Source organism: Colletotrichum chrysophilum (genome assembly GCF_026319265.1).
Source record: "Colletotrichum chrysophilum strain AFK26 chromosome Unknown scaffold_237, whole genome shotgun sequence".
NCBI classification, from domain to species: domain Eukaryota; kingdom Fungi; phylum Ascomycota; class Sordariomycetes; order Glomerellales; family Glomerellaceae; genus Colletotrichum; species Colletotrichum chrysophilum.
In genome coordinates this window covers 13520-35489 of record NW_026517524.1, presented here as the reverse complement: position 1 = coordinate 35489, position 21970 = coordinate 13520, and the positions used below count along the sequence as shown (strand labels likewise).

At 57.8% G+C, this 21970-nt stretch overlaps 7 protein-coding genes across 7 annotated transcripts; 3 read left to right on the top strand and 4 right to left on the bottom strand.

Annotated features, from left to right (window-relative positions):
- Nucleotides 1–632: 632 nt before the first annotated feature.
- Nucleotides 633–3335, bottom strand: COL26b_013544 (uncharacterized protein; the record flags this gene model as incomplete). The annotated part of the gene is made up of 2 exons (XM_053186141.1): nucleotides 633–1465; nucleotides 1541–3335. 2 exons carry the CDS (start codon nucleotides 3333–3335, stop codon nucleotides 633–635), a joined length of 2628 nt encoding a protein of 875 aa, XP_053029915.1.
- A 682-nt stretch (nucleotides 3336–4017) lies between these two features.
- On the top strand, nucleotides 4018–4547 carry CRP7 (40S ribosomal protein S21; the record flags this gene model as incomplete). The annotated part of the gene is made up of 2 exons (XM_053186140.1): nucleotides 4018–4049; nucleotides 4316–4547. 2 exons carry the CDS (start codon nucleotides 4018–4020, stop codon nucleotides 4545–4547), a joined length of 264 nt encoding a protein of 87 aa, XP_053029914.1.
- A 904-nt stretch (nucleotides 4548–5451) lies between these two features.
- COL26b_013542 (uncharacterized protein) lies at nucleotides 5452–7066 on the bottom strand (the record flags this gene model as incomplete). The annotated part of the gene is made up of 2 exons (XM_053186139.1): nucleotides 5452–6448; nucleotides 6507–7066. The coding sequence occupies 2 exons, from the start codon at nucleotides 7064–7066 to the stop codon at nucleotides 5452–5454; spliced, it is 1557 nt and encodes a 518-aa protein (XP_053029913.1).
- A 796-nt stretch (nucleotides 7067–7862) lies between these two features.
- COL26b_013541 (uncharacterized protein) lies at nucleotides 7863–9558 on the top strand (the record flags this gene model as incomplete). Its single annotated transcript, XM_053186138.1, has 2 exons — nucleotides 7863–8471; nucleotides 8530–9558. 2 exons carry the CDS (start codon nucleotides 7863–7865, stop codon nucleotides 9556–9558), a joined length of 1638 nt encoding a protein of 545 aa, XP_053029912.1.
- Nucleotides 9559–11151: 1593 nt separating this feature from the next.
- On the bottom strand, nucleotides 11152–13126 carry COL26b_013540 (uncharacterized protein; the record flags this gene model as incomplete). Its single annotated transcript, XM_053186137.1, has 4 exons — nucleotides 11152–11932; nucleotides 11988–12231; nucleotides 12294–12590; nucleotides 12646–13126. 4 exons carry the CDS (start codon nucleotides 13124–13126, stop codon nucleotides 11152–11154), a joined length of 1803 nt encoding a protein of 600 aa, XP_053029911.1.
- A 1501-nt stretch (nucleotides 13127–14627) lies between these two features.
- COL26b_013539 (uncharacterized protein) lies at nucleotides 14628–16226 on the bottom strand (the record flags this gene model as incomplete). The annotated part of the gene is made up of 2 exons (XM_053186136.1): nucleotides 14628–15589; nucleotides 15668–16226. The coding sequence occupies 2 exons, from the start codon at nucleotides 16224–16226 to the stop codon at nucleotides 14628–14630; spliced, it is 1521 nt and encodes a 506-aa protein (XP_053029910.1).
- Nucleotides 16227–18385: 2159 nt separating this feature from the next.
- COL26b_013538 (uncharacterized protein) lies at nucleotides 18386–21970 on the top strand (the record flags this gene model as incomplete). The annotated part of the gene is made up of 2 exons (XM_053186135.1): nucleotides 18386–21725; nucleotides 21777–21970. 2 exons carry the CDS (start codon nucleotides 18386–18388, stop codon nucleotides 21968–21970), a joined length of 3534 nt encoding a protein of 1177 aa, XP_053029909.1.

The following is a 21970-nucleotide window of genomic DNA, read 5'->3' as shown; positions in this document are numbered from 1 at the left end:
GTTGCGGCGTACCTTGAACTCGGCCGCGGCGCCTGGACCTCCTTCTTCTCCTTTGATGAAGAGGATGCCCGCTTTTGTGACATGATTGCTACGCCCGTCGCGCCTTCGAAATGAAATGTGGCTGTTGTGAGTGGCGGCGTATTCGGACTCGTCGGCCTTCGGGTCGAGCTTCCGGTCGCAATTGAGCGCGAATTCGTGAATCGGATTGAGAGTATTGATGAATTTGACCGCGCGCGAATGCACCGTGAAAATATGAATGTAGACATTAGAAGATCCCCGGGGAACAGCCTGTCCGGCTAGCTCAAAGTCATGAGGTGTGTTGCGGACTAGATCATCGCAGCGGGGTTGTTTGATGTTTTGCCGAGGTTCGGTGAGCGCCCTGTGACCGCGCCCTGCGCCGGTTGAGGAATGCCGTGCGGCGAGCACCGATCGATATCCGGACTTCTCATTCTCAAATCATCATGAATAATTGGAGTCGAAAGGCACTGAGATCAATATATCAACGTATAAAAGTTTGGTATTGCGCATGTTAAGTGAATGCTAGGCCTCTCCAAAGCTGTGCCTGTGCCTACCCAAGTTACGCCGTGATGAATGCATAAACATGTAGAGGGTATCCTTGCCTCAACTCCAAATCAATATCTCTTCCTCTCGCCTCCTCGCAAGCTCTCGCGCCAAAGACAGCAAACACTCTTGGACTCACACCATTGCTTCACTTCAACCGCGGAGACCTCGCCGTCGTAGCCAACTCTGGACAGCTGACCTGTGTTCAGCCAAGTGGCAAGGTCCTCCAGCACAATAGGGTCATACATCAACATCATCTCATGAAAGGTGGGCTTCTTCGGGTCCGTGGTTGGGGGTGCCGTCGTCACGGCTTCGGTGATGCACTCAAACAGAGCCGCAGACTCCTGGCTCTTTGGCGACGCAGCGAGCGACATCTCCGTATCTTCCGTAATTGATAAGGAAGCATCCACCGGCGGCGGTGACGAGAACATTGGTTCCGGAGATGAGTAGGGCGACGGCGACAGTGACCCTTCAGAGGCCGAATCAGGAATCTCGATAATGTTCTGCGACGCAAGCTTCCTCGCGCGTGACGCCGCCGGCGAAGCTACATCTGGAGTATCTGCAGCTGCCTTGGATTTACCCTTGTTGCTTATCGTGCCGCCGGTGGTTCGTGTCGGCTCAGCGGTTTTCCTCGGCCGTCCGGGTCGCCGTTTGGGAGATGGCGGCGGAGGCTGAGCTGACGGCGGCGGCTCACTGGACGGGATCTCGATGCTACTCTTTCTCGGGCGACCCCGCGGGCGTTTGGGCGACGACATGAGTTCGATGCTGGGGGTCTTCCTGGGCCGTCCCGGCCCACGTTTAGGTGACACCTCCTGGGATGCTGGCGCAACGTCACTGTTCTTTCTCGGACGGCCCCGCGGGCGTTTGGGTGACACAGCAGCTGCAGCCCTTTGCACCTTGGCAGCTGTCTGTGACTCAGATATCGTCGAGATCATCGGATGGTTCGTGGGGAGGGAAGAAAGAGCTGGTCGCTGCTTACTTTCCCAGCACTGGTCCAATAGAGCAAGCATAGCCGTGCGTCTTTTGACTGGCTTGAACCCGTACGAGGAGATTTCACGTGCGAGCTGGACGTCAGTGTATAGGTCGAATCTGGGTTTGCTGGGTTCTTGGACAGGTTTGGCTTTGGCAGCAGGCTGTCGTGTTCCTCTGCCAGTTACTGACGGCAACCGCGGCGGCGGCAGGTCAATGTCATCCTCGGAGATGTCCTTCTCGGCTCGGTATGCAGCCTCATGTTCGGGCGCAGGGCTTGGTTCCTTCGGGGCGGGTTGAGCTGCCGCGGGTTGGAAGTTTGGTGCCTCCTCTTGGATGCTAGGCAGCTCCCCCGCAATCGCTTTTCCGAGAAGATCGTCAATATCAGGAAACGAGTCATCTGATGGGAAGTGATTCGGTATTGATGGCGCCTGCTTGTCCGCGGCCACGTATCCAAATGGATTGGGCCCTTCAGATGTGCCTTCGTTTCCCTGTGGCGTGTCTGCCAAGTTGATGACTTCGAGGTCCAAGACTCGTCCATCTTCGTCTCTTGCACCGACACCCCATAGCTTCTGTCGCGGTTCTGGCTCTACCGCATCACTGTTGATGGGCGTCACGAAGGGGTCGTTCTCCTTTCCTCGCGAGTTTGAGGCTTGGAGAGCTGATTGGAGGTCTCGTAGGAACGTTGGCGAGTGTTCCCGAGCCAGCTGGCTCGAGGTGCCAAAGACATAGTCCTGGTTAGCGGCCTGTCTCAAAGCTGCGGTCGGTGAAAGGAGGACAGGTTCCGGCGGTGGCATCTTTTTCGGCTTCTTGGCCTTGGATGCCCTCTTCTTTCCCTTGCCCTTCGCCTCCTCTGCTTCGACGGCGTTTCTCTCTGGTGCAAGTGCAGATGGATCCTGCTGCTCAGTAGCTTCTGGAACCTTATAAGCAGCTGTGGCTAGCTCAGTGATAGTTCGAGGCTTCTTCCTGGGTGCCTTGGCCTTCGGGGCCGCTCTCTCGGACGGGCCCGTCTTGGCCGTTTCGTTGATAGATACAGTCTCGATCAACTTCCTCTTCCCTAAGACCTGACGCTCATTGTCGGGTGGCTCGACGGAGGGCCGCGCCTGCTCCTCCTCCGGGTGCGCATAGTTCTTGAAAAGATTGTCGAAAGTCTCCTTTGAGGTTATGAGACTTGAGGTCTTATCGGTTGAGGAAAGCAAGTCCACGACCTGTTGATTTGAACCAGCAGCAGTATCGGCAGGTGGTGGTGTCCAATCTTTGCGACGGCGCATGGCCGCCTCCAAATCCGAAGGCCCGTCCGCATCTTTCTTGGTCTTCTTTGGCGGCTTAGGCGCCTCGGCCTCCTGGTCCTGGCCCTGGTCCTCGTCTTTCGGTTTGGCAAAGTGGCGACTGACGGTTTCCTCCTTCTTCTTCCTCGTCGTTCTAGCTTTGGCCGCAGGTTTGGCCTTTGTAGCCTTGGTCTTCTTCTCTTCTTTCTCGGCAGCGTCCTTCAAGTACTTCTTCCACGGTTGGTCGGCCTCGGTTTCCTCCTTCTCCTTGGCGGCCTTCCCAGCTTTGGCTGGTTTTGGAGGCGGTTGGCCTGGCTTCTTCTCCAACACCTTGACACCTCTCTTCCGCTTCGGTTTCGACACCGTCGCGAGGCACACAACAACTGGCTTCTCCTCTTCGGGTAACGGTGGCGGGGGCATGCCAGAGTTTTCGGTCGGGGGTTTAGACGGAGTCGTCAGGTCGATCGTGGAGTGCTCGTGGCGGAGGAAGCTGGATACGCTACTGAAGCTATGGCTTGCATTGTCGGGAATGGGCATTGCCGCGCTGCCACTTCGGAGCGGAGGTCGAGAAGGGTTCTGTGATTTGATCTGGTCGAGAGACGGAAGTCCTGGCGAGGAGGAGGAGAAGCTGTAGGGGTCATGAGGAATGGTCCCGAACGGAGACCCCATCGTGAATCTCGGCAGGCCCAGGGTGATGCGCCGGGCGCATGGTTTCAACACAAGCCGCAGCAGGATGTTTGTTGGGGGTCTGCAGGAGACTATCGTAGTGACTGCAAGGCGTGCGTAGACATTGAAGTCGCCCGTAGTGTCTCAGATGTATTGGTGGTGGCAATGGCGCTTCGAGTTGTCATTCACGCCCTCCTTCAAGAAGCAAAACACACTACGCGCGACACCACTAAGACCACTAAACGGGACCGAAGCCCCAGCGGAGCACGTACCAACGCTGCAGCGGGGTGGAGGCCCGAGCGTCCCAAGCGCCCTCGACAACCGCGTCATTGCCGCGCAGTCACCTGACTCAAGCGACACGTGACTGCAGCCCTGCCGCCGGCTCGGCAGGCGCAACCCACCGGACTTTTTGGCAGGAGGCGCCCACACAGTTTTTTGGCAAAATTAAGAAGTCACCCCCACCACGCCTCAGTCTCTTCCCGACGACCACTTCCGCGTAACGCAAAATCACCAACAACTTCTCTAGACAACCCCCCGAACGCCAACCGCAGCAATGGAGAACGACAAGGGCGAGATCGTCGATCTGTAAGCGAACACCGAACTACCCGTCCTCGAGACGCCACGTCACGATGCACCCGCGCGCCGGCAGCCGAATTCTCGTTCTGGAGGAAAGAAGTTCAAGAGGGAAACGAGAGCAGAAGAAGGCGGCATTTTTTTGCGTGGAACTTCTCTCGGCTCCCCTCTCGGACCTCTGCTTCACGATTGAGAATTGGGAGGAAGGCCAGGGATCGCAATGCGACGGAGGATGAATAGGCACAGAGACGGATTTGCTAACATGTTTCCTCCTCCAGCTACGTTCCGCGCAAGTGCAGCGCCACCAACCGCATCATCAAGGCCAAGGACCACGCCTCCGTCCAGATCTCCGTCGCCAAGGTTGACGAGAACGGCCGCGCTGTCCCCGGCGAGAACCACGTTTACGCCCTCTGCGGTTTCGTCCGTGCCATGGGTGAGAGCGACGACGCTTTCAACCGCCTTGCCCAGCGCGATGGCCTCGTCAAGGCCGTCTGGTCCGCCCAGCGATAAATGCTGAGGCTTCGTCCTCGGGGGAGGAAAGGAAATGGTACGTTGTGGACGGGGCTTTGCAGAAGGCTCTCGAGGGATTTTATTGGCGTCCAAAAAGCGAAGCCGGACTCGGACTCGGTGACTGACTCTTTTCTCTCAAAAGGTCTAGTCGTTCGGTTCGGTCGGTCTACATGGATCTAGAGTTGGTTGCATGGGACAAAAAATCGCCAATTCGAGGCGTCCGGCTCTCTGAGGAGAGGAAAATGGCATAGGAATGGTTCACGACTACCCAACACAATGAGATTTTCCGCGTTCGAGACAAACAAGAACAAGCCTCTCCCGTCCAGTGACTCTCGTCCTCGTCCTCGTCTACCGCCCCTCGACTGCGAAACTCCTCCCCCGTACCCAATTCCTCGTTCCCGGCTAGCGAAGGATTCTCGTGCCACCCTCGATGGTCTCCCATGGCCGAGGATTCTGGGGCTACCTCGATAGCCTCCATGCCGCAGATCAAAGTATGAGGCCTTGAAAAAGCCGTGGCGGTTAAGGTGTTCGCCATAGTACAGATACGGGTCTCACATGTCTAGGCACTAATTGCTTCAATACGATGCCTGTTTCTCACCTTGAGTTCGCCATCTTTTTGTGTTTTTGAAATGGTGCAGAGCTACATGGCCAAGAGTTGACTCGCTTGCTACCATTCGAATGTTGATGTTTTCCGGAACCCAGTCCACGGCTTCCTGTGGGAGGCAGCTGGGTGCTCCTCACCTCATCCACTGAGCCAGGGTTGACTACAGACACGCAAAGTCATCGCAAAAGTGAAGCGCATGTAATGCGTGTAATCATTGATCGCTGTGACGCTAACTTCAAAGAACATGATCATAACTCTAAACAGCTCATCTGCTCCGTCCTCTACCATCACCACCGCCATCTACAACACATAACGGAAGTTGGGGTTCTCCATATCAGTCAAATCAACACCCTCATCCTCATGCTGAGCGTCAGGCGTCACCGCAGCCGCAGCAGCCGCCTCGTCCCTTTGCTTATTCCTACGCATCAACATCACCCGCAAAGAGATGGCGATACACATCTGCGCAACCGAACACGCAAGAATGACCTTGCACCCCGTCGGGTACAGCGGCGCCTCCTTGGCCAGGAAAGCATGGGGCCCAATAACGTTTCCGACGCAGTACGCCGTGAAGACGATGGCCGAGGCCGTAATACGCTTCGTGTAGCCACCCAAATTCGTCGCCGGCATCTGCAGCGCGAGCACCAGCGACGCGACGAACGAGCCGACAAGGTAGTACCCGAACAGCACGCCGACCTTGTAGTGCGCCCTGTCCAGCTTCCAGATCATGACGCAACCCAGGATGGTCGGGATCAGCCACAGTGCCATCACCGTGGTGCGCTGGTTCTTCAGCTTCGTGGCCGTGTACGCGCCGGACAGGATCCAGAAGACCTGGAACGCGCCCTGCGGGATGCCGAGCGCGGTCGTGAGCAGCGGGTCCGAGACGAGGCCCTTGATGATGAGCTTGCCAAAGTTGGCGACGCCGCCGTTGATGACCTCGTTGAGCAGCACGAAGAGCGTCAGCAGCCAGACCTGCGGGTCGAGCACGGCCTCCTTGATCTGGTACCACTGGACCGTCTTGTTGAGCACGCCGGTGCGGGCGAGGCGCGCGCGGCCGACGAGCAGGGCGCGCTCCTCGAGCGAGAAGCGCTTGGCGGTGAGGATGCTGTCGGGCAGGCAGAAGAGCAGCAGGATGCCCCAGAGGACGGTGATGCCGCCGCAGATGAGGAAGACGGCCTTCCACACGGGGAAGGAGTCGATTTGCCCGATGCCGTAGCTGAGGATGCCGCCTAGCATGGAGCCGACGCCGTTGCAGCAGTAGAAGATGCCCGCGCGGAAGGGCTGCTCCGATCGGACGTACCTGGAGTTATGTGTTAGCTAACTATACTCCGGGTTCGGGTGAGGTTGGAGTCACTTACCACATGGAAACCATCATCATGAAGCAGGTGGTGATCGGGGCCTCAAAGACTCCCAGGAAGAATCTGCACGCCGCCAGGCCGGGGAAGTTGGAGCACGCGGCCGTGATCATCAACACGGAACCCCACGAGAGCACGCACCCGGCCACGACCTTGCCCATCTGCGTCTTCTGCGCGAGGTAGACCCATGGGTACTCAGCAACCAAGTACGCCAGGTAGAAGATGCTCGCGAACCACGAGTACTGCGTCTGCGTGACGCTGGTGCTGGTGAAGAGGTCGAAGACGGCGGCGTACGAGAGCGCCTGCTTGTCGATGTACTGCAGCACGTAGGTGCCGGCGAGCAGGGGCAGGACGATGAGGTCGATCTTGCGGACGAGCTTGCGGTTCTTCTCCTTGTCGTTGACGAGCTCGGCGAGGTACTCCTCGGTGATGTTGTTCTGGTAGAGGAACTCGGCGGAGGCGTCGAGGTGCTGGACCTCGCCGGCGGTCAGCGACTTGGTCGGCTCGAGGCCGTCCTCGGCGGCCTTGATGTCCTTGTCGACGACGTGCGTGTTGTCCGCCATCTTTGCTGTCGTTGTCTGTCTCAAAGGACCGATGTGTCTAGCAACAGGAACAACAAGAGGCGTTGAAGTTGACGGCTCGACCTTCGTGACTTCACGGGGAGGGGAGAGGACATGATGTTTTAATGCCCCGTCGCCAATTGGCCATTATCTCGACCCCCCGCAGGCTCACGAGGCCTGGTCTCCGGGGTGCAGTTGATAGACGAGCCCTCTCCCAGATAGTGCAGATAGCCCGGGGAACTGTCAGTCCTACTCTGCCAGTTGAGTAAACCAAACAAGCATCTTATCAGGAACCGGACCCATGCCCAGGAAACCCCATAACGGGCTACTTTATCCGCAGTCCTGGGTCTGCCAATGGCTGGTCTGGCTATCGCGGGGAACACGGCCGGGGGCCGCATGAGTCGAGAGGAGGTCGGGGTCTTGCCGACCGGCGCTGATAAACATGATAAGCCTGAAGATCAAAGAGTGCTTCGGACGACAGATCTGGGCCCGAAAGCGCACTTCTTGAGCCGATATCGCTCGGCCGCCCGATCCCCGCGGGAAAACATGGCTTCTCTCTACCAACGTCGCGGCTTTCCCTACTCATTTAACAATGCTAGTCAACTCAATTGGGAGGGCCTGTCTGCCGTGCGATAGTTGCTGCAACGGCGATCCGGTACATCCATCCGCCGATACCTGATCTAATCATCAACCACACCCACCCCAAGCTTTACCAAGCCCCCGGTTCACCACCCACCTCTCACCCTTGCCCCAACCAAGACACCCATCCAAGACATACACACACACATACATTCCCAAGATGGGCTCCAAGGTTGAGGACCGCCCCTCGGTGACCATCGCGCAGGGCACGGTGGTCGGCACCGTCGTGACGGAGGCCATCCCGCGGCCGGTCGAGGCCTTCCGCGGCATCCCGTACGCGCAGCCGCCGACCGGCGACCGCCGGTTCCGGCCCCCGGTGAAGGTGGAACCGTCCACGGCGACGATCGACGCCTCCAAGTTCGGCGCCGTCGCCCCGGGCAAGCAGCTCTTCCCCGGCGGCCCCAAGTTCGAGTATAGCGAGGACTGCCTCACGGCCAACGTCTTCCGGCCGCAGGGCGCGGGCAAGAAGGACCTGCTCCCCGTCGGCGTGTACATCCACGGCGGCGCCTTCAACCGCGGCACCGCCATGATGCACAACACGCCCTCGTTCCTCGCCAATTCCGGCCAGGACCTGGTCGCCGTGTCCTTCAACTACCGCATCGGCGCCCTCGGCTTCCTCCCCTCGACGACGAGCTACGAGCAGGGCGCCCTCAACCTCGGCCTCAAGGACCAGCTCCTCCTCCTCGAATGGGTGCGCGACAACATCGCCGCCTTTGGAGGTGACCCCAACAACGTCACCCTCTTCGGCATCTCCGCTGGAGCACACTCCGTAAGCTTCTTGTCTCTCCCCCAACTCCCGCCCAGAAACTAACACCCCTCCCCCCCAGATCGGCCACATCCTCGTGCACGACGAAGGCCAATCCGCCCCCCTCTTCCACAAAGCCATCCTCGAATCCGGCGCGCCCACCTCCCGCGCCGTCCGCCCCTACAGCGCCCCCATCCACGAGGCCCAGTTCGCCGATTTCCTCGCCGCCTGCGCCTGCCCGCCCGGCCTCTCCTCCGCCGACACCTTCGCCTTCCTCCGCGCCGCCCCCACCGAGACCGTCCAGGCCGCCCAGATCGCCGTCTTCGACAAGTACAACCCCTCCCTCCGCTGGGCCTTCCAGCCCGTCGTCGACGGCGACATCATCCCCCGCGCGCCCATGGAGTCCTGGCGCCTGAACAAGTGGCGCAAGGTCCCCATCATGACCGGCTTCAACCGCAACGAGGGCTCCATCTACATTAGCAAAAAGGTCGCCCGCTCCGACGAGTTCACCTCCTTCTTCGCCGACCTCCTCCCGCTCCTCTCCGCCGACGACGTCGCCACCATCGACGCGCTCTACCCGGACCCCCTCACCGTCGCGGACTCGCCGTACAAGGAGCAGCTCGAGGGCACCGGCGCGCAGTACCGCCGGCTCGAGGTCGCGTACGGACAGTACGCCTACGTCGCGCCTGTGCGGCAGACCGCGGAGCTCGCGAGCAAGGCGACCAACGAGCCGGTGTACCTCTACCAGTGGGGGCTCGAGAGCTCGCTGCTGGACCGCGCGCGGCACGGCGAGAACATGTACTACGAGACGTGCGAGCCGAACCGGACGGGCATCTCGGCGGCGCAGAAGGAGCTGTGCCTGACGTACAACGCATACATCACGAGCTTCATCGCGACGGGCGATCCGAACGCGGTGAGGGGGTCTGCGCCGGAGAGGCCCGCGTGGGAGCGGTATAGTGCGGAGGGGACGCCGAAGGCGATGGTGTTTGGGGAGGAGAACAAGGAGCTGATTGGGGGTGCGGCGGGCGTGCCGGCGAGGTTGCATGATGATACCTGGGCGAGGAAGGAGTCTGAGTTTTGGTGGAGTAAGGTGGATGTGTCGCAGCAGTAGGCTGTAGAAGGATAGAAAGAATCAAATCAGTTAAATGTGTCTGCTTGGTGGTGTCGTGTGACTGTTTATCTCTTTGGTGTTATCATGATATAAAGAGGCGACCCAGCAGCTGACATCTACGCTTTTAATTAATCATCCAATGTTATCATAGTACTTTTCGTCTGATTGATATCAAAACCATTGTTGCGTCAAACTTCCCGCTTCTATATTTGAAATTTTCGAATTTCACTATCCCACCCCTTCAACATCTCAACCCTACCTCCTCACCATACGATCCCTCCCAAACAACCGCCCCAAATACCCAACCTTGACCAAAAACGTACCCATCGGCACAAAAGCCAACATTCTCATCTCCCCCCTCCACTGCCCAACCTCCCACAACACCCCCTCCCTGTTTAACGCCACCGCCAGCGCCCCCCAGTGCGGAAAGTCCATCAGCGCGCTCACCAGCACGTAACCCCTGACAACCTTCCTGTCATTACTGTGCAGCATAATAACCCAGGTGAGCAGGGCAAACCCGAACAGCAGCACGGCGTTCTGCAGCGCCCAGAGGGTTTCTGTGGGCGTGGGCTCGCGCGGGCTGGAGGTCAGCGGCGCGGTGATGGATGAGGGGCTGAGAAGGGGCTGGATGGCGCCTAAGGGGCAGAGGAGGGGCTCGATGTAGGTGAAGAAGATGCGTGGGATTGGGGGCATGATTTGAGACATTTTGGACTTTTTTTTGTGATTAGGTATTTGGTGTGGTACAAACTGCGTGGTTGTTTGAGATGAGCGGTAATTACCTGACGAAAAATGTATTGCAGAAGTGGGAGAATTTAATGCGTATATGTATGGATTCTACGTCAAAGAAGAAAATCAAAATGATAATCGTTACCTAAGATGGCAAATGAGTGAAAGGAAGCCGATCCTTTGACGTAGAAGGAACCTGTAGTAGCATATATTGACCTCACGCTTACACTCCTTTTTTTGACCTGATCAAGACATTCGTTTACGTTTTGTAGTTTGTGTGTATACGTAGATATCCTTTTATGTTTCCTGAAATAAGTAATACGCTTCCGTAGTTAATTGCACGTGTAATAGCTTAGAGCATCCTCCTAATGCTATTTTTATGTGTTTATATCTTTAGTATTAAAAAAGTAAAATTTATTTAAGAGACTTAAAGTATTGTTTTTACATGTGAACTTAGGTAATCTTAAGTTATAAAATGTGAAAACATTTAACTTATTATTAAAGATGCTGTTCTTGCTATTTAATGATTTCTTTTAGAATCGAAAAGGCTACCCTCTTGTTGTGTCATTTAATCAGTGTAGTCCCACTCTTTAATCAGCAACATTTGTGTAGCCTTGATAACCCATCACTATCTTGACTTGTTCTTTTCTATCGTTACATGTGTCTGTTTGAGTAAGTGAATGAAGACTATTGACCTTACTATGCCTATTAGTCACTTACAGCTTTTGCACTCGAATCCCGCGCAGAGTACACTTGTGGACTCAGTATCCAGTCTAGCCAACCATCAGATCACAAAATCCAAACGTCTCATGAAACAGGAGATTAGATATCCAAAGAACCAGACTCCTCGTCTAGCCGTCTAACCATCTACCAACTCCCAGGCTTGCTAAAGCTCCCCGCAACGCCCATCTCCCCCTTCGCCTCCCTGCTCGCCCCCTCCATGCCCACAAGCTTCAACGGCCTATACTCCGCCGTCCACATCTGCTCCCTCACCCACTCGTCCAGCTCCCTGTCCTCCTCGGGGATCCCCTCCTCTGTCGCCACCCCCTCCGCCACCGCCGCCTTGATCACGTTCCTTGCCACCCTCACACTCACATCCCTCACCACATCCACCCCCGGGAGCAGCGGCGCCGTCTGGTCCTCCAGCGCGGGACTCAGCGCCGCCACGCCCTCCACCGCCGCCACGAGCATCTTGTCCGTGACCAGCCGCGCGCGGGACAGCACCGCGCCGAGCCCGATGCCCGGGAACACGACGCTGTTGTTGCACTCCGCGACCTCGATCTCGATTTCCTTGCCGTCGGGGCCCCAGGGGCCTTTGACGGGCTTGAAGGGGGATCCTGTGGCGACGAGGGCTTTGCCGTCGGTCCAGTTGAGGATGTCCTCAGGCACGGCCTCGTGGAGGCGGGTGGGGTTGGAGAGGGGGAGGATGACGGGGCGCTCGACGCCGGCAGCCATGGCGCGGACGATTTCTTCGGTGAAGGCTTTGGGCTTGGTGGACGTGCCGATGAGGACGTTTGGTTCCACCTTCTTGATGACAGATAGGAGGTCGGCGGAGGTGTCGTCCCATTCGGCTGCGTCGCGAGCGAAGCTCTTCTGCGCGGGGGAGAGCTCGCTCGAGGTGATCAGGAGTCCGGGCTTGTCAATCAGCCTGTAACTTGGTCAGTATTGATCCAGTGATGACGAAAGCATGAAAGAAGGCGTACCAGATCTGCTTGGCGGCGTCTTCCTTGCCGATGCCCCCCTCCGCGGCAATCGCATCCCGCACCTGGTCCGCGATGCCAACACCCGCCGAGCCGGCCCCGAAGATGACCAGCTTCAGGTCAGAGAGCTTCTGCTTGCTGACGTGCAGCGCCGCCATGATGGCCGCGAGGGTGACGCAGCCCGTCCCCTGCACGTCGTCGTTGAAGCAGGGGATATGCGGGCGGTACTGGTCCAAGATGCGTCTGGCTGTCCACACTGTTAGCCAAATCTAAGAGGCAAAGGAAGAAGAAGAAGAAGCAAAAACACACCATTTGTCAACCCGAAATCCTCAAAGTGGATATACGCCCTCGGATACAGCCTCCGCGCCGCCTTGACGAACTCGTCCACGAAGCGGTCGTACTTGTGCCCGCGCACGCGCTTCTGGCGCAGGCCGAGGTACAGCTCGTCGTCGAGCAGCTCCTGGTTGTCGGTGCCGCAGTCCAGCACGACGGGCAGCGTGCGGTTGGGGTGGATGCCGGCGCAGAGCGTCGTGAGGACGAGCTTGGCGACGGAGATGAGCACGCCGCCGACGCCCTGGTCGCCGATCCCGAGGATCTCCTCGCCGTCTGTCGTCTCCGTTAGCAAACACACTCCCCTTGCGAGTCTCGGGTCAGGAGTTACCAGTGACGACGATGTAGTCTATGTCTTCCGGCCTCCCCCACTGCGCCAGGTCATGATACACCCTGTCCACATCATTCACGTTCAAAAAGCACCCATCCGGCCTGCGGAACAGCCGCGAGAAGTTCTGGATCGCGTCGCCTTCAGTCGGCGTGTACACGATGCTGAACATCTCGGGCAGGTGCTCCTGCAGCAGGCGGTAGTACAGCACCTCGTTCTGCTCCTTGAGGGAGGTGAGGAAGGTGTTCTTGGCGAGGTCGTCGTGGCGGCTGGCGTACTGCTCGTAGGCGCGCTTGAGCTGCTGGTCCAGCGTGTGGATGCTCTGCGGGAGCAGACCGGTGAGGTTGAACTCGCGGCGCTCGTCGTGCGGGAAGGCGGTGCCCTTGTTGAGATAGGGCGTGTTGAGCAGGGCGGCGCCGGTGACGGCGCAGGGGATGGGGCCCGAGGTGCTGAGGGGGAGGTGGGAGAACTTTGAGGACGGCATTTTGTATGTTTTGTTAGTGTGATGTGTGGTATCGTGAAAGGGAGATGGGAGTGAGACGAGCTTGGGGTCAAGTTGTATTTCAAGACACAGAAACACCACGAGCACATGCAAAGGTTGCGCGATGTACGACGATGTCGAGAAGGATGGAAGCCATCTATTTTCCTTGGCAGGGAACACACGCTAGCTGATAAAGAGCTACGTACTGAAGAAACGAGGGTAAGGTGAGTGTGTGTGTGTTTGGTCGATAAAAGGTGCGGTTCTTGGGCTGACTGCCAAGTGACGTCAAGGCAAGTTCGGTGGTGACATTTCAGCGCCAGCCAGGCGGGAAGTCGGTGCCGGCACGCGCGACGAATCAACGGCGTCGGCGTCGAACTGGGTCCATCAAAGATTGGACGGCATCATCTTGCCGAACGGCGCTTCCCTCGCGTTCGATCTCAAGGACACGATCACAAAAAGAAGACACTCATCACCAAACACGCAATCATTTCACGCATAGTATGTCGGTACGCCTGGAGCCTCGCCCATGTAGGAAACAAGATGGGCATGGACTATGATGGTCCTTTGTTCTGGCAGCGGTTTCAACCAGACGACGCGAAAAAGATCCCATCCCGAAGGACGAGAAAATTCCCACGTCGCCCGCAAAATCCCCGTCCTCTTCAAATCTGCTCCGCAAAACGCGGCGCGGGTAGAAGACCCTCGCAAAAGCGAGGACTCGTAGCGGTGCCCTGGTGTAGGCGCGAGTGACTGGTATGACGCTGCTGTTTTGTGTGTATGTGTTGTGTGTTCCCACACGTGATGGAACGACGGGTTTGTGTATAGCATTGAGCCGCAGGCAATGAACATTAATGCCTGTGCTCGTTAACGCTCACTTGAGCTGCGCGAGATGCGCGCTGCCAAATGTTGCTGATGGTGGTTGCGATGGACGAGGAGGAGGCAATGGGTGGAAAGTTTCTTCAGGATTGATTTTACGATGGGTAGATTCTGATTACGTAATACCGGGAAAGGTCTTCGCTGGAAACGGAAAGGAAGGGCGGCAGGATGGCTGCTCCAGCTGGCGGCACTTGGCCACGTCAAACCGTGTTAGTCGGAGCCGGGGTATCCATGAAACTCTAGCCACATGATTTGCACCACGATCTTCAGGAGGGATCATGCAGGGCAGATCAGATAATTAATATCGACAGGCCATGTTCGAACACGCCTTCTCAACGATGACACAAAGCACAGCTCATCTCCGGGTGAGACCAGACAGTTGGAGGAAAACCCTTGAAGCCATTAAAGCTATCGTGAAATACGTCGTCTCGATAACATCCGTGATATTCAAAATCCAAACCCCGACAATGTGTCCTGGGAAGAGGCATATGCCATCGTTCCCCAATAGTAGAACCTCGCTTCTAGTTTGTGACCAGCAAACAGAATGCCGGTTGGGATGATGGATAGGAAAACAGGTATACCCGAACTCCCAAGCAAATAAAATCCTACACTCTGGCTCTCAACCTCCAACTCAAATCAGTCCGGCACGGGCAGCCTCGCCGCCGCCATCCTCAACGAGCTCATCCATGCGCCTCTTGCCCTTGCCAATGCCGCCCTCACCAACGCCCATTCTCCTGGCGACGTATCTCTGAGCAACAACGCCGACCGCAAGGCCAAGAAGCTCCTCGATCCACTCGGCAACCCACTCGCGGGGGTCGACACCGCCGCCCTCGACAATCTCACGAATTTCGTCAGGAATCGACTGGTTCAAAGACGCCTGGCCGTCCTCGCCGCTGGCGGGCGTCAACGGGTTAGACGCATCCAACCACTGGATCCACCTTGCGGGGATAGACTGGCTGATGGCCGAGTACTCAATCTCGTGAACAGGGTCCAGGCAGAAGACCGCAAAGCAGACCATCTCATCCGCCTCATCCACATCGGCCACAGCAGACGCCTCCTTCTCCTTCTCAACAGCCGCAGTTCGCGCAAAGAGGGCAGAGTCTGAGGTCGTGCCAACAGCCTGGATGGCAAGGAACAGGTCGGAGCTGCGCACCGGGTTCTCCTCGCTCAGAGGCTCGGTGGCACGAATCCTGGCCTGCTCCAGACCGCCGTGGGCTCCAAAGTACTCGTTGGCGTAGCCCTCAGCGCCTGCGCGGCAGAGCTTGGTACCCTCGATGAGACCCTTGATCATGCCGAGGTCACGAGGGGAGTCAGCCTGCCTCCACCAGGGGCCATCTCGCCAGCCGGCCCCGCCGTCGTTGGAGTATCTCCTGCTGGTGTTCTCCTGGCCGCGCTGGATAACCATGAGCTCGCCGCCCTCGACCTGGGACATGACGCGCGAGAAGGTGCCGTAGATCAAGGGGTCGAGAGAGGGGTATCCGACCATGTCGTGGGTGATGTGGATGAGCAGACGTTCGTGGGAGCTGATCGGGGGCGCGAGGGTGTGGAGGATGTTTGTAAAGGTCGGCATGGCCTGCTGGCGAAGGTTGTCGCCTGTGCATACGTTGTCAGTAAAATGGACCAGGCCGATCGAAAACGCCTCTACGCATGCAATGATGCTTCAGTACTTACCCAATGCTCTCAAGCCGCCAACGTTCCCTCGCACCTGCTCAGCCCACTTCTTGGCCTCTTCGTTCTTCTGAATCTCCTTGACCGCAGCTTCGGCCTGCTTCATGGCGGCAGAGGCAGTGGAGAAGACGCTTCCCCACCAGCCACCACCAGCAGCGGGAGCGGCAGCGGCGGCAGAGGACGACGCAGTCGTCTTCTCCGTCTCTTGAAGATCGGAGCTCGTAGCGCTGGGGGTGAAGCTCGCGCGCAAAGAGCGGGCGCTGTCGGTAGACTTGCGAGGGGCAGCAGCCTTGTCGTCAATGGTCGGGGTGGCAGAGCGTCGAGGAGGGCCCTTGGCGGCCGTCTCCTTAATACGGGGCGTGTGCGGGCGGGAAGGCTGCTCGAGGTCTTTTTCGAGCTCGGCGAGGATGTCCTGGTCGGCCATGGCCTTGGAGGCGGCGGTGGTGGGCTTGGGCTTCTTCTCGAGGGACTTCTTGGGAGCGGGAGCTTCACCGCCGATGCCCTCGAAGAGATCGTCGATGTCGTCGCCGCCAGCGGCAGCCTTGGTCTTCTTGGGAGGCATGTTGGTGGTGGTAGTGGTGGCTGTTGGTGTTGTTGTTGATGGAGAGGTGATGTTGCGGGGCAGACGTCACAAGCTATCTGGTACACCACCGCAGGCAGGTAAGACGATTGGCGGTGCTGTGTAAGGCAGTGGAAGGCCCTGGCCCTGGCCCGGAAAGGGCAGGTCGGGGAGCTCGTCCAAGGGATGGATGGATGCTCGGGAAGCTGAGTCAGGGGCCGTATGAAAGGCGAAAAGCTTGAAACAACAGCTCAAGGCAATTGATCTTCTACTTCAAGAAACTCCGAGACTCTTAGCAGCTGAATGAGCTGAATATGGCGTTGCGATTGACTGGTATCAAGGGCAATTCGCTGGTCCGTTGGAGTGAGGAGACTGAGGTGGACGCTGGACCCGACCGACGCCCAGCCAGGCACGTCCATCTGGCAGCTGGAGACGTGCATCATCAGGGACAGGACATGCGGATGCGCTAGTCCGTATGTGGCATAAAGTCGTTTGGCGAGAGTTCATTGGCCCAGGGCCCCTGCCCAGGATGAAAAGCGCGTCCTGCGGGTCTGCCTCGACAGACACGGTGCCTGCTGGGTGCAAGTCATAGTGGACAAAGGCGCTAAGAGTTATTATCTTACAGCGCCTAAGGAGATGCGATGGTGCTGGAAGATGCCCTGCTCACTGAGCATGATAACTCTCTCTGCCCAGCGGGATTGATGATTCAATGTGAAGACCATCCTCACCTCCGACCTGTTGATAAATATTTACTAAACCAGTCTGTTATTTCGCTGCTTAATTGGAGAGAGAGAGAGACATATGAAAGCCTGTATCATTAAACCAGCTGCTCATTCTAAGAGACCAATGTCCACCATCGTCATCAGCAGTGAGCACGAGGACAGTGAGGTGTCAGGAGGAGAAAAGATACGTACCGCGCATGTACCGTTTTTCGCATGGCCCAGCCGTGGCTTGCTCGGGATCGCATCACCCAATGAGGCAGCTTACCCCATCCCCAGCCAGCCGCTGGCACTCCTTTCCCCAGCAGCGCACTCTCAAGGGGAGTGGCAGCCGGTGGCGCCAGTTGCAGCCAGGGTCGGGGCTGCTGGCAAATTTGGATTTTTGCAAGTGACTGACTGACTGACTGACAGAGACTGAGTCCCAGTCCCAGTCCCGACTGAGAAAGAGCAGGCCGCCTCACCTCAGAAGGCTGCCGTACCTTCCATGCCGTGTTAAGGTAAGGTACAAGGCGTATGTACCTTTGCCTGGTAGAACTCTCTGGCGTGAGAGCAGCGCACCTCAGCCGGCAAAAGCATCGCATCAACAAGAAGGGGGTCAGCCATATTCTTCACTTTGGCGTCCCTGATATCCCCCATCTACAATCTCGTCGCCTTCTCAAAAACACAATCGCCAGATTCTGCGTCTCAGCATCTTTACCCGAGAGGCACTCATTTTTAGCCCAGCGACGTGGACGCAGAGCTTTCAGAGCCCGAATTATTTGACCCTTATTACCATTTACTGGCTCAAACCACCTGCCTAAGACCAGCAACAGCAATAGCAGCAAGGCCCAGGCACACGAAAGGCCTTACGCACAGCTCACTCCTGTCGCTGTTAGCACTCCTGCCTCGCCTGGCCACCACCACTACCACTACAACTCAACGAGGTACCTCGCCCGACCACTGACTCTCCGCCATCAGCAAGGTACCGCTCCTCACCCGTGCCAACAACCCAGCCAGCCAGCCAGTCGGTCCAGCCAAATCAAGCAGCAAGGGCCCGTCAGTCAAACCACATCACCACTTGCACATCAATCCTGGTTTACCATATTTTTCACCACCGCTGCCGGCCCTTACACCACCGGCAAATCGCCCTCAGACTTATCATCGACACCATCGGGACATTGCGAGACTTCTGCTCGTCTCCGTGAATGGTTTCTTGCCATTCCCCAGCGTCCTGTCGGCTTGCTCTGACCATTTCGCCTACACCCACCCTTTCTCCGCCTGCAACTTAATTCCCCGTCTTATTTTGATTCTACCCACCCTCCGTCACTCCATCATCAACGCTTCTCCCTTCACAAGAACATGGAGCAGCGACCTCGTGGCGGACGCCCGAATCGGAGAAAGACACTGCCAAATTCAAGTTTTCAATCAGACACCAGCGCCGCCGGCGATTCTCCTTCCACCACAATGACGCGCTCTCCTCCCGCAGTCACTTCTCGCACTCCTCAGACAGCACCTCCCAATCGTCGGGGTGCCAAGCCCATTCCGATGAACAATCCCTTCTCAAGCGTCCGCTCTTCACCAAGCACCGGCCCTGCTGGCCCAGGCAAGGCTCTTAGAAAGAGATCTCGCACCAGCGGATATGACGGCAATGGCGATGAAGAGGATGAGGCCTATCGTAAGGGACCTCACACTCTGCGGAAACGGACAAAGATCGACTACTCGGCTGCAGACTTTGAGGACGAGCTGCCCGAGATTGGACATCCGGCACCGAGAACTGCCACTCGCAAGAAACGAGCTGACAGTGAGGTCGCCGACGATGAGTACTTCACTCCGGCTTCCCAAAAGCGTCGCGCCACCTCCAGAGATTTTTCCGTCGCCAGTCTGCCCGCCGCTCGCCGCCGGACCCCGGCCCGGAAGACTGTCGTCGAGCCTCAGTCTTTTTACTCACACCAGTCAGACGAGGACATCGTCAAGGACACCATCGAGGTCGTCGGCGACTCATCCGATCTCGTGAGCTCCGATGATCATTCGGACCACGATGAGGATGAGAATGACACCTCCGGCCGCATCTCGTTGCCCGAGAACCACGATCCTTCCTCACCAATTCAGCGGAAAACTCAGGAGCCTCGCCACGTCGCTCCCCCAGTCGAGCAGCACATTCTCAACCAAGATGAGCCGCAGCCTGTACAGACGCCGAATCACTCTGCCGTCTCATTTACTGGGGAGATGGACTCGGGCCCGATAATTGCTCACCCTCAACCTATCCGAGTCAACCATGTCTCCATTTTTAACAACACAAGCCCGGCCCAAGAGCCGCAGTCGACTTCTACACGCCGCGACGAGCCTGCCGAAGATTTTTCATTCTACCCCAAGAGAGAAGCCAGCTCTCCCGTCCGGCCAACAGCCACCGCTCCTCACACGGCGGTCGAGCCGGAAGCGGATGAGGCGGCTGCCGGGCCACAGCTGGTTCTCGGCCTCCAGGAAAACTCCGCACCTGCCGTCGTTGCTGACAATTCCGAAACGACCACCAATCCCGTCGTCACCATCAACGATGCTGCCGTCATTGAACAGTCCCCAGAGCCAATTTCTGAGCCTGCTCATGAGCCTACCGTTAATGGCGAAATTGTCAACGGCCATGTCGACGCTGTCGATGATGTTCCGCCGCAGGAGAAGCCTCAAACCCCGGAACCTGCAGCCGAGCCTGAAGTCAAGGTTTCCGAGTCTTTCGCTGCCCAGCCAGTTGAGGATGTGCCAATTCATGACGAGATGGAGGTCGACGCTCCCGAGCAGGAGGCAACCGAAGAGGCGGCCGAGGCAACTGAACCGCAAGACGATGCCCCAGCTGACGAGCCCGACGTTGCCCCAAGTCCCGAGGATGTCCCCGAAGAGCCTGAGATCAAGGAGCCGGAGTTCAAGAAGCCCCGCTACCCATGGTCCTACCTAACACCATACATTGAAGGCGAATACGTGACTCACTCCATTTACCCGGTGACCGTCGAAGCCTCTGCGCCAACGTCCAATGCTGATGGACCAGATGCCAATGGTGACGCCGACGCGGATGAGAGCGCAGAGCAAGCCGACGCCCAGCACGCAGATGGCGACGCAGACTACGATGCTACTGCAGATGTTGATGCCGATGCCGAAGAGGCTAACCGCGATGCCGACCAGGAAGACGAGCATCAGCCCGACGGCCAAGGTCCTCAACTATCCCAGGAATCCAGGTACAACTCGGAAGCCCCCACACCTGCGCTTACTCCCCGTCAGGGATCGCCAGCTTTGCCCTCGACGGCCGCCACTGGCTCCAACACGCCAGCTCTTGCTGGACCCAGGCAGCGACTCAGGAAGCAATACCCATTCAAGAAAGTGCGCGACCCTGCCGAGTACATCGAGTTCCTCAAGGACACGAAGAAGCTGTCTTATGAGGAATTGTGGGACCTCTTGGACCAAGTCAATTACAGCCTCTACGCTTGGCAAGAGGAGTACAAGGAGTGTACCAAGGTTGTCGATGACCAGGAAAACGCACAACGTCGTGCGATTCAAGATGCCGCCTTCGAAAAGAAGACTGCCGACCTCGACGCTTTTTCCAAGGTGGAGTCATACATCGAAAAGGACTTTGATGTGCAAGGCTACAGAGCGGGCATTAAAGAGAAGGACGCCGGTGTCCTCGAGCAGCGTTGGCAAGACCGTGTCATGGCCTCCGCATTTGGATTTGAGTACGACCCTCATCCCAACAAGGTTGGAAACCAAGACCCCGACGCTCAAAGAGACGGCGGCGGAGAGGGCAGGCAACTCAGAAGCCAGCCCCAAGCTAGTGCAAAGGCTGCCGAAGGCGACGGTGTCATTGTCTCCGGCAAGCGAACCCGCAACCCACCAAAGTTGTTCGACGGCGTGTTACAGGATGACCGCTCAGCAACTCCTGGAGGGAACAAGCCCGGCCCGAAGAGAAGAGGCAGGGCTGCCGCTGCCGACAAGTACTCCAGCTCATTCCAAGAGGAGCCCGAGCCCGAGCCTGAACCCCAGACAATTTCACCAGCGAAGCCCGGTCGCAAGAGAGGTCCTAGAGGCAAGAGGGCAGTCGTTGTCGAGTCCGAACCCAGCACGCCTGTGCCGGAGCAAGAAGCCATCGCGCCGCCGCCTCCCGAGCCCGAGACGCAAGATCCTCCCAAGCGCAAGCGTGGCCGTCAACCCAAGCCAAAGCCCGTCGTCGAGGAGCCCGAGCCGGTGGTCGAGGAAGTTACGCCCAAGCGAGGCCGCAAGAGAAAGTCCAACGGCCATGTGCCTATTCCAGAGACTACGGACGAGTCCCGCCCGACATCGTCGTCCTCCAATGCTACCATCTCCGACGACGGATCCACCTACGGCCTGCGCCAGAACAAGCGACCGCGCAACTGGAAAGAGGAGGCCGATGTCGACGAGGAAGCTGAGGAAGTGGTTCAACCGCAGAAGCGCCCTAGAATTCGCCTTAACAGAAAGCAGAGCGCCCCCGAGCTGGCGCCCAAGAAGACCGCGTCGGAGACTATTCTCGAGCACATGCACGACTTCCAGACCCCAACCACGCCCGACACTCCGCAGCTCATCATGTCTTTTAAGCACATTGGCAAAGACAAGTGGACTGTCAAGGGCGCATCCACACCCCGCCAGACCTCTACAGACGTGAGCGAGTACAACGTGTCGACTCCCCGACCTGCGCCGGTATCTGCCCCCGCCTCGGCCAAGTCGTCCGCCCCGCCAAGCCAGGCCGGCGGCGAAGAGAAGGACTACTCCACCATGACCAAGTCGGAGAAGATGTCGGCATCCATGAAGAGTGAGTACACACCACGATGTCAATGCAATTCAATGGCTAACAGTATTCCAGAACGCTGGCTCAACGGAAGTATGCAAGGAGCCGTCAACAAGAGAAAGGCCACCTTGGCAGCCAAAAAGGCCGCCGCCGCCGCCGCGGAAGCCGCGCAGGCTGCCCAGGCCCAAGTCGCGCAGCAAAAGCAAATGCAGTTCCAGCACCACGCCGGCATCCTGCCCATGCCGCCGCATCACGGCCAGCAGCAGTAA